Source organism: Lolium rigidum, chromosome 3, assembly GCF_022539505.1.
Source record: "Lolium rigidum isolate FL_2022 chromosome 3, APGP_CSIRO_Lrig_0.1, whole genome shotgun sequence".
Lineage (NCBI taxonomy): Eukaryota > Viridiplantae > Streptophyta > Magnoliopsida > Poales > Poaceae > Lolium > Lolium rigidum.
The window spans coordinates 281932406-281944221 of record NC_061510.1 but is presented as its reverse complement, the minus strand read 5'-3'; the positions used below and the strand labels follow the sequence as shown (position 1 = coordinate 281944221).

Genomic DNA, 11816 nt, shown 5'->3' with positions numbered 1-11816 from the left:
TTGCAGGAAAAACTTCGGCAGAAGAAGATGTTCGAGTAGTACAACTTGAGTCTACGCACGGATTGCAAGCATCCGTACCTAGACTCGGGGGCTACTCCCATCGGGAGCGTTGACGCGCACCCGATAGAAGATAAAAGATAGAAGATAGAAGAAAGGCAAGGATGATCGAGGAGAAGAACTTCGGAAGAAGACATGCTCTAGTCTCCACCCGAACTATGTTCGGCTAGACACTCGGGGGCTACTGACGTGGGCATTACCCTTCGGGTAATCAATGTTGCTCTACCCTACACAGTCCAACTGGAGGCCCATGAAGGTACCCAATGGCAAGATGGGCCACTAGGACGGTGCGGCGGAAGATTGCTTGGAGTACAAGGCACGGAAGAAGCCGAACAAGGAAAGATCGGAGATAGATCTACTGTAAACCTACTCGTACTCGATTAGACCTCTCGGGACCCGGCCATCTATATAAAGGCCAGGAGAGGGGTTATCGAGGGGGACAATCAACCTTAGCAATATTAGCCAGCAGAAGCTTAGAACTAGGTTACCCTAGCAACTAGCATCTCGACGAGATTACAGCTGAACTATTCGGCACCCCATTGTAACCTGTTTTCATCATAATCAAGAACGAGACAGGGCGGGACGTAAGGGTTTTACCTCATCGAGGGCCCCGAACCTGGGTAAATCGCTCTCCCCGCTTGTCTGTGAACCGATGTCTCGTGTCAGCTTGCAGGATTCCACCAACCCTAAGCCCCTATCGGAGGGCATTGCCGAGGAGCACCCTCGACAACAGCTGGGCTGGATAGGTGCTCCCAGGGCCCAAAAAGAGAGTATGAGGACAGGAAATAAAATTAGTTTTCTATGGCAAATATAGAGTAAATTCTTTCTTTTACCCCCATAGTTTGCCACAATAACTACCCAATAAGAGAACAAGAGAAAAGGGGTGAGTCTACAATATAGTCCTAGTGATTTTTTGTCAATTCAGTACATTAAAAAAGAAAATTGAGGGAAAATTACATTTTCCTCGTCGAAGGTCACGTACCTGGTCCACAGAAACGAAGGTGGGCGGGGCAGAAACAGACGAAGCAAGTCGTTCTCATCCAAGGTCACGTACCTGCAAGGGATGTAAGCAACTCGTAACACACTTGCGATCAACCCGAAGAAAAAGCAACTGACATAAGGTCGGAGGATGCTAATCTTGAATTATTACTGACCTAAAGAACTCCACAATTAGGCTGGGGTAAATTGAACTGTGGTGCTAGCTATTGGGAAGAAGATGGGGAGCTGTTCTCAGGAATGAAACAGGTAGCTGTTCTGCTGACTGCTTGGGGAATTCACATGGAAAACGACAGGCTGCCATATCTTGGTGAGCTGCGCAACTCCTTTGTATGTTGTTAGTTTGTTACAAATGTGAATATTTCTGTTCAATGCTAGCTAGCATCTCTATACTGCATTAAATATTAGAATATTCATGGACAAAATCTACCATCCTCCTTTCAAAGGGAGTACTACCTTCTACCGCAGTTTCGTCCCCGCCGTGGGTGTGCACTTCGAGGGAAGTATGAGATATTTAATTTCTTTCATTCGTCTCTTTGCAATGTAATAGAGCATGCATTTGGAGTCTTGAAGCAGAAGTGGCGTATATTGAAGGCAATGCCAAGTTTCTCACCTCGTACACAGAAGCATATCATTATGGCTTGTATACATTGCACAATTTTATTCGTGATAGCAAATTGTATGACCATAAGTTTGATAAGTGTGATAAAGATGAGGATGATCTACCTGGAGCAGCATGTGCAGCACTACAAACACAATGGGATGACGAGCCAGAAGTGGAGAATGAATAGTCCATGAACAATGTTCGGAGTAGGATCGCGTTCTAGGATCGTTGATGCTTTGCTTATGGCGAGGGAGCAATAGAATATCTATGTTGATCGAGAACATTATTATGCGAAGCATGTCTTCTACGTGTGTTTATCTTGTAATTATTTGAGGACATCACTTTCTATTCATATTATCTATAAGTATGGAACATTGTTAAAAAGTTATAAATATTATCCCAAAATGGCGATTTACATATCAATTGGTGCACATCAATGTTTTCTGATCAATTCGCATATAAACAGTCTCTCTGTCTCTCAGGGGCATTACAGATATTTCTAGCAAAGCCCACAGTTCACAGTTGCCACAACCAAACAACTACCAGATAATCCACAGTTGACAATTCACATCAGCTTTTCCACAGTTCACAGTTTACAACAGCTTTTCTGGAATCCACGGTGCAGATATGAAGCTAGTGTGTTAATTCAGTGGCAAGCTTCGAGTCTCAACAAGTGTGGTTGTGTATTTTGTATTATTAAGATGTCAAATTGGACCAGTATGGTTTTCTTACGAACCACTTATTTCATCAGTCTTTGCCCGGTCAATTCTTCTCTCAGTATCCCAGTCTATTAGTTACTTGCAATGTTCAAGAAATCGTTAATTGTTAACTTATCAGTCTGCCCCAAAACGGAGATTAATTGATTATCAACCAATTAATCGATTTTATCGGTCAGTCATTTATCGGCTTATTTTTTTGTAAATCCTAATTTTTTGCACTAAATTTTCTATAATATGCTATGTAAAAATAATATTAAACATAAGTATTACCTTGATTCCTTGCATTTGAATCAATAGGAATGGAAATTTGGAGCTAATGCATCATTCCCCAAGATAATAAGATGAAAATATCGACTGCTAGACCGAATTTGAAAGAAACTCTACTGAAAATTGGCCGAAATATCAGCCATCAGACTCAAAACCGGACGAAATATTGGCTATCAGACTGAAAATTAGCCAAAATATCGGTGCAACGATAAATTAGCCGATATGCTAAAATCTTATTGGCTACCATCCAATTCATGATAAATCAGTCAATAAATCGGTATCTCGGACGATTTTTTGAACAATGGTTACTTGTTTGCAGTTTTATCTGCTCAGTCATCTTCAATCTCCCAACCTCAGTTAAATTTTCTCTTTTGACTTGATTTTCTAGTCTTTCTTTCAGTCTCTTCTTCTCAATTTTGTTTGCTCAATTTTATGGAGGTTATTTGGAGCGGCCTTTGGTTTGCTCACATGCCAACCGTTTGAAAAAATGTTCAAACAAACGTTGTTGTTTGCTATATGCCTGGTAAACTGATATACTATATGGTCTAATTAGCATGTGCACGCAGTCTTACAGTTGGCTGTTTTCAGTAAGTAATATACTCGGACCTGATAATTCCATTAACCCTGTTTTCTGCTTATGTAGTACCTTGCTATTGAACCATCCGCTTGTAATTATTGCAAGTACCATCCATATGCTTTTGGAGAACGTGGGCATCTTATCATTAAGCAGTTGCATCTGAGTATATCACTGTCCTTAAAATTTTTCTCTTGGCTTGAGAATTTACTTAGCATATAGCAAATGTTTTGAGATGCTTCTATTTCTTTGTGCAACATCAAGATATCCGCAAGATCCGTATTTTTTTCGAAATGGGGAAGACCCCGGCCTCTGCATCAATTGATGCACACAGCCCTTTATTGCATAGTTTATGTTTCAAAGTTTACACCACAAGGATCACACAAAGTGTTCATAAAAATCAACCAGCGGAAAAGAATAAGCAGAACAAAACGCCTATGCATCTTGTAATCGTCTAGAAAGCCACCAGCCAGCCTGGTTGAAGATATCCCGTGCAACCGTCTCCAGACGGGTGCACCCAGAATTCATATGCGCATGTTGCGTCTCCGGTAGTAGGAAAGACCACTCGTGGATCCAATGGGTAGCCATGCGGATAATCAGTAGAAAATGAGCATTTCATTTTCTGTTAAATATAATATCATTCCTACAACTCCATAAGGACCACACAATAGCACAAGTTCCTACTCGAATTCGTGCTTTGGTATCTTTATCAGCCACATTCAACCAATTACCAAACATATTCGTATAATTTATTGGCGGGGTAATATTAACGGTAATATGACCTACCCTCCAAACAAGACGAGAAAAGGGACACTCAAAAAAATAAATGGTTGATTGACTCGTCGTGGTCACAAAAGACACATTTCGTACAACCATTTCAATTACGTGTTGATAGATTATTTTCGTGAGAATTACTTTCTTGTGTAAGAACCACATAAAAATCTTAACCTTTAGCGGTACCTTTAATTTCCAAATATACTTTCTCAAATAGACCGTATGTTCATTCATAAAATCAGTATACATAGGTTTCACGAAAAAACTACCAGAAGTTGTAAGCTTCCAAACAAATTCATCCTCATCATTATTCAAATGTATAGAATTAACAGATGTACCAAATGGATCCACGCAACCCATTTAGTATCGGAAAGAGTCCTTCGAAACTTGACATTCAAAGGATTACTTGTTAACACATCAGCCACCAAAACGTTTCTTCGGCGTACCACATTATATAGCGATTGATATTGTTCGGATAACGGCGTCTCTCCTAATCAAGTATCTTCCCAGAACCTGGTGGATTTACCATTTTGCACAACAAAAGAACCTCTCTCGAAGAAGTCATGTTTTACTCTCATGAGACCTTTCCAGAAAGGAGAGTCTAATGGCCTCGCCATTACTTGTGACAACGTTTTATGCTTAAGATACTTATTGCGTAATAGCTCCTGCCATACGTCTTCCTCATTAAGTAGTTTAAAAAGCCATTTACTTAATAAACACCTATTCTTAATGTCAAGTACCTCAATGCCTAGTCCTCCTTGATCTTTGGATCTGCATATAATATTCCATTTGGTTAATCGGTATATTCATTTATGTTGGTCAGTCAGCTAGAAAAAACGAGACTGGTAGAAATCCAATCTTTTCAAAACCCCTTTTGGAATTTTCAAGAAGGATAGCAAAAACATAGGTAGGCTTGTGAGTACAGAATTAGTAAGGACCAGCCGACCTCCATATGAGAGTAGCTTACCTTGCCGCAAGATCCGTATAGATCACTAAGAAGACTGGAGCTTATATATTCCACAAAGAAATATTTGCTCAATCTTTCCTTCTTCCTCCTCTCTGTTTGTTTCTCAGTGTGTAAGTTGGACTTTGTTTTGATAACTTCGGGGGTGTGTAAGAAGGCTGAAGTTTCGGTGCATAGGCCAGTCTCGATTTGGTAAAACCAGAAATAAAAACCAGAGTCATAATGAACATTTTTTCATTTGCGTTTCAGCATGAAGACTGAGCGGGGACGGGGGAATGGGGTGATGAACACGAGGAAAAAACCTGACTTATAGCCAATTGTAATTTCAGCTAGATAATATTTAGACAGTCCCTAGAATAAACAAGGACTGATTGAGCTGGCCGTAGTTTGGCACGGGAGGTGGTGATTAGCACAGATGTGGCAGCAAACTCATCGTCCTCGCAATCAATCGTCCCGGCATGGCACGATGTGGATGCATACCTCGCAAGCTTGGTTCACGTCGTCCATGCCAAGAAAACAGATGGATACATACAGCTAACAGGTAACAGCAACCTAGCTGCTTCCGACTGAAGCTTTCTCTCCAAAAATAATTAAAAGTCGCTGCAGTTTAATAGCGATCCGTGCGAGATAGGGGCGACGAATGGTTCAGGATGGTGAGCGGAGCACGGACGCCATAATCGGCGGCGACCTTATCAGCCTACTGTTCACCCGGTTAGACGATGGCGACGTTGAGGAAGAAGACGGATGGCTGGCTGATTCGCCGTTGCGTTGAGTGCAAGTCATGTCAACCCTTCCTCTGCTTTAGCGGCCGCCGTCCAGCTCGTACCAATGGCGGGCAGCCTCCGGGTTTCGGGCAAATAGAAAATGAACAAAACAGTAGCGTAAAGCTGACAGCTCAACGGCGGCAGCCACCGGCGATTCCTAGACATTTGCTAGCACGCCGGCGTTGATGAGCTGACAGAGAAACCATACACACCATGATGTTTCATCTAACAAAAATATATGTACTCCCTCCGATTCATATTAATTGACTTCAATATAGATGTATCTACAACTAAAATGTATCTAGATACATTCATATTAAAGTCAATTAATATGAACCGGAGGAACAGTGATTGATTGACTGATTGATGATAATACACATCTCACAAGAACAATCCCAAATCTTGGAACTAAAAACACCAAGCTGTCTCAACAACAGAAAAAAGGTAGTACTAGCTAGACTGTCTCAACACCATGATTCCTCCGTTTTTTTGTTTTCCCCAATTTCTTGTAGTCGTTGCGCAGGATCTCAGATCCATCAACGGCAAAAGCACTGCAACTCAAGAACTCACATACAGACTCACTAGTAGTAGTCTTCTTGGTCGGGCGTGGGCAATGGAGACGGGGGACGGTCACACGCGGACGGAAGCCACGGAGAAGACGAAGCCGGCGAACTCCGCCGGCGGCTGAACCACGGTCCAGTTCTTGGACTTGACGTCGAACACCCACAGCGCGTGCCCGCCGGACTCGATTGCTCCCGTGACCACCACACGCTCGCCGCCACCGACGGCGACCGCGCGCGCCGTGCCGGCCTTGAGCCCCGGCGGGTAGGGACCCACCTCGATCCAGCCTCGGCGCTCCCCGCGCCACTCCATCACGGCCGTGCCCTCGATGCACCACACCCGGCCGCGCACCACCACGTGCGCCGCCGACGGCGGCGCGCGCACGCGTTCCAGCCGGCGCCACTCGCGGGTCGCCGGGTCGAACCACTCCGCGTCGCGCTCGAACCCGCCCTGCCGCCCCGTGCGGTACCCGCTCACGGCCAGGAACCGGTCGCCGGCGACGGTGGCCATGCCGTCGCACTCGTCGCGCTCCTCCGACATGTCCGGGAGCGGGTCCCAGCCGTCGGCCACCGCGTCGTACGCCTCCGCGGTCTTCAGCGCGTTCTTGAGCTTGTCGTGGCCGCCGGCGACGTAGATCTTGCCTCCCGCCTCCGCGCACGCGAAGAAGGACCGCGCCGACCGCATCGGCGTGCCCCTGCGCCACACGCCGGTGGCGGCGTCGAGCACGTGGACGTCCGCCACGGGCTCGAAGGTCTTGGAGTCCCAGCCGCCCATCACCGCGAGGCGGGTCCCCACGGCCGCGCACTGCGCGAACATCGGCATCGGCGGCGCCTCGCGCTCGCGGTGCCACTCCCCGGTGGTGACGTTGTACACGGCCACGCCGTAGGCCGGGGAGTTCTCCGGCGCGTCGCCGTCCTTGGGGCCACCGTCGTCCCCGGCGGCCGGGTTGCAGAACTGCAGAAGAAAGACGAGATCTTCGTTGGCGCCTGCCTCCGCACGGGCCAGGGCGAAGTCCGGCGCCGCGGCGGCGCTCTTCCACCCTCGGCAGACGCGCCGCATCGAGCGAAAGGCGCCGTGCGGGACGCGCGCCAGGCAGTCGACGGCGACGTCGTCGGGCATCCCCGGGATGAGGTCGATGTGCTTTGCGTTCATCATTTTGTTTGTTTTTCGTGAGAGAAAGCTTGCTTCTTGGCACGGATGGCTCACTCGCTGCCAGGAGGCTTAAATAGACAGGAAGGGCAGGCGGTGCTACGTGGAGTACACTGATTGGTCTCTATGTGCCGGATTATTGTGCTGTTTTTCATGGAGAAGTTTGATGTGGGTTGTATAAAGTGAGACTTGTAGCTGAATGTAGTTCAATAATTGGAGGAATTATTTGTCTTGAGGAATGTCGTGGTATCGTCGTGGCATATGCCATAGGATGGCTTAAGTTGGGTGGTTCCTGCCTATGGCTTGCGATGGTTTTCGGATGCGGGTATGGGCACGAGCCACACAGCGACGTACCCAGGTTCGGGGCTCTCGTACGGAGAACACCCCTACTACTGCTCTAGAGTGTATATGATGTAAGAGATAGTACAATGGTGCTCCTTGAGCTGTGTCCGGCTTGAGAGAGGGTTGGAGGTAGAAGAAGGCCTTTCTCCCGAGCGGTGCTAAGTATGAAATGAGAGTTGGTCGATCGTCCCCCGCACAGGAGGGGTAGTGCGGCTTATATAGTGCCGGTTACTTTACAAGGAAGTCCCTAGAGTCTACTGGCCGGGCCCGCCGGCTCCGGCTTCCCCGTTCCTTCCCGAGGCGCTGGCGTCACCAGCCGTTAGGGCGTGTCCGTCCTTCCGAGGTCAGCGGAGACATGACGTGCTCAGCGACGTGCGCTAGGCGTCCGCTGTCTTCGCCCGTAGCCTACGATGCGTGATGTAGCTGGACCATGATGGCTTGTCTGACGCGAGGCACTGTTGCTCTACAGTGCCCCCACTATCTTATGACGAAATTTGTAGACACCATTTGGACATATTTCAAAAAAATTCTTTGAGTTCATCTTCAAGTGTAGCCGATAGCGGGTACTGTTGTCTTTGACGAATTAAAAGCATAAATGATATCTTGTGATCCACAAGAGACATATAAATCAAAGAGGGTGCTATATTTTCCATGATATTATCGTGTCGGTGTCTTGCAATCAAATATCTTCACTATACTCGTGATTTATACAAGGCATTCAAACTAGTAGCGACAAAGGTCTTATATAAGAGGTGTGCTTCGGTGCGCACCCTCTCCAAACTCGCGACTTATCGCCGAAGGGTACGGTGGTCCCGATTTTGTTTTTTTTGTGCTGCCCGCCGAAACCCATATCCAAGCCCAGTGCAAGACTCGTATGGGTATACGGGGCACGGGCGTATCTATACGGACGACCCCACGTGGGTGGGTCCCACGTGCTAAGCTAATCACCGTGATTAGCTCCCATTGCATGCATCGTTTTCATCGGCACTCGGAGATCCGATCGAGCTGTTCCACGCCGTCGCTAGGTTGAACGCAAGCGGTTGTTGCCGGCCCGGCCGTCGGCGGTTGTTGCCGGCACGTCCGTCGCCGCCGGTGGTTGTTTCGCATGTCGACGCCGCCGACCGCGCGCGAAGCCCCCCCGCAGATCGACGACCTTGGAAAGGCGCGCCACCGGCTCGGCATCTTCCCCGCTAGGGTTTAAAATTACAGGTACCATGACTTCATCTTGTAGCATAGTAAGAGGACGCAATTCTGCCGGTTTTTCAATTCTAATTATGGTCCAATACTACGGAATATGGAGAACTCTATATCCGGTATGATTGAGGAACAAAACGAGTACGTCGGCTATAATTCCGATGACTCGAAATGGAGGAAAATTTGCAGCACGAAGCCGAGTCGGAGCGAAGACGAGTTTGATGTGAGCCACTATTTTTCATTTCGATTACCAGCAGTCCAGCATCATCAAATTATATATGGTTCCTCATGTCATAATTTATGCAGATTGCGTACGATGAATTTGATAATGATGACAATCATGGCGAACACACAGACGATCAAAATGATGAGAACCATGGTGAACACACACACAGTCTAAATACTAGTGAGGTATGTGTAGTGACTCATACAGTGACATAAAATGATGCATGAAATGATGGCAACTGTAAAATTTACGGTTACTAAATTTCGAAATGCATTAATAAATTTCAGGCACAATTTGACACGCAGCTTGAGTACGACTATTACGGTGAATCGACTTGGACACGGGCCACACCGATGATGTGGAAGGTGCATCGGTTCTCGAGGATTCGTTGACATGAGCCAGGTTGTTATCTCTCTTTTATCGGTCTTATATAGTCGGAACACATAAATTTATAGTTTTAATTAATGCCTACGTTTTCTACTTGCAGGCGACGCCGGGCGCTAGTCAGCCTGAGAAACCACACAAAGGTAGCAATGGCAATGAATATCCCGATAGTGATCGGGATTTATACTTGGATGATAAAAGAGATGACTTTTATTTCTGAAGCAGCAAGCATATTCTTTCTACAACGGATATGCTAAAGATTATGGGTTCAGCGTCCGGCTTGACCAGGTTAAGCGGTTTGATGATGGAGTAATTCGGTTAAGGCGTTTTGTGTGTTCCGGATAGGGCGGACGTCCCAAAAACCAACCGACCACGGAAGGCCGTGTATATAGGCACGGACACCGAGTCTCGCTGCGCTGCAAGGCACGTTTGGTGGTCAAGTTTGATGGAAGAACTAGTTTACGGGTTGTTGAAGATTTTCGTGACAAACATAACCATGACCCAGCTGAACCATGTCAGACTCCGTTTCTTCGGTCCCATAGGACGATCAACGACGCGCAGAGATCTGAGATATTATCAATGGGATCCATGGGAATTAGGAAGCACCTCATTATGAGAAAATTCATTGCGAGCTCCGGTTCATTTCGTTGGTGTTGGATTCACAAGAAAGGATTTGTACAACATGTGCTCTAGGGACAGGAGGAGGCTGCTTTTCGACGGTGACGCTACCACAGCCATCCGCATTATGTCAAAGAGGAAAAAGAGGGACCCTGAATTTTTCTTTGAATATGACGTTGATGAAAAAGGCCGTACGAAGCACATGTTACGGTGTGATTCCCGATCACGTAGGGATTACCAGGACTACGGAGATGTGCTGGTGTTTGATAGCACATACAAGATGAATAAATATAAGATGCCATTTGTTCCTTTTGTGGGCTTGAACAACCACCGTAGGACAACGGTTTTTGGGTGTGCCATCCTTTCAAGTGAGAATGAACAAACATATGTTTGGCTTCTAAAGACTTTCCTCAAAGCGATGTGTCAACGAAGCCAAAGGCGATAATCACGGATGCGGATGCCGCGATGATCGCCGCAATCGGCGAAGTATTTTACGGTGTGCCGCATCGCATCTGCAGCTTCCACATTGAAAAAAATATGGAGATGCATCTACCTAACAAGTCACCGAACGAGTTCAGGACTCTTTTGTATTACACCACCTCGAGCAAGTATTTGAGGAGCGATGGCATGCATTTTACGAGAAAATGGCAATCCCCAAAAACCAGAACATGGATGAAGAGGATGTACACCAAGAAGAAACTTTGGGCTGCAGCGTATCTCTCTCAAGGATTCACGGCTGGGTATGAAAAGTAACCAGCGGAGTGAAAGTTTAAACTCTTGTCCGCACTCTGCACGTAGATGGGGAAATGACAATTGTTGATATGATTATGCACTACGACAACGCAATTGTCCGTCTCCGTGAGAACGAAGCCCACGACGATCGCACGGCTTCACGGACTACACCGAGTGGCAATTACTAATTTCAGAGAACTAGAGGTTCGCTGCTGCAAAAATCTTCACTCTGCTTGTGTTCTATATTATTCAAGGTGAGCTTTCAAAGATTGGCGGCATAGAGATCTTAGAAAAAATGCAGGCAGGAGACTCAAACATCTTCATTGTGACATGGAGGAATAATGTAAGGACCAGGTTCTACGTGGAATATAGACCCAAGGACGCAGAAATTATAAGGTGCGAATTTGTCAAAGGATGATTAGAAAGGGGATCCCTTGCAAGCACATACTGCATGTGCTGCATTTCTTGAAATTTACCGAAATTCCACAATGTTGTGCTCTACGACGATTCACAAAAAATGCCGGGTTAGGGTTGCCAGCTAAACGCACCAGCGACATGTTTGGGTGGGGTTGGTGCAGGGCGAGAGGAGCGGATGAAATACAGCAGGATGAATATTAAGGTATCACGAGGCTATGCATATTGCATTAAACAATTCGAGAGGAATATGATCTGCACGAACGAGTACCATTGATGGCATAATTTCTAGAAGAGAGGGGTATGCTAAAGGTAAAGCATATGGTCCCCTCAGGTCGGTGCATGAAAATGAAGATGCTAGTAGACCATGCGATATTGTTGTTGGTGATCCTTTGAAAGTGTCCACTAAGGGTGCACCTAGGCAAGAAGCGCAGAAATCTCCAATGACTAAAAATGGAAGACCACTAGGACACAAGG

General features: G+C 46.4%; 1 protein-coding gene across 1 annotated transcript; it reads right to left on the bottom strand.

Annotated features, from left to right (window-relative positions):
- Nucleotides 1-6235: 6235 nt before the first annotated feature.
- On the bottom strand, nucleotides 6236-7508 carry LOC124699586 (F-box/kelch-repeat protein At2g44130-like). Its single transcript, XM_047231862.1, has one exon. The coding sequence runs from the start codon at nucleotides 7433-7435 to the stop codon at nucleotides 6350-6352; it is 1086 nt and encodes a 361-aa protein (XP_047087818.1). The 5' UTR covers nucleotides 7436-7508; the 3' UTR covers nucleotides 6236-6349.
- Between the last annotated feature and the right edge of the window lie 4308 nt (nucleotides 7509-11816).

Bases quoted from the DNA above. Each gene is read 5' to 3' on its own strand.
- LOC124699586 (XM_047231862.1), bottom strand. From the start codon at position 7,435: ATGATGAACGCAAAGCACATCGACCTCATCCCGGGGATGCCCGACGAC.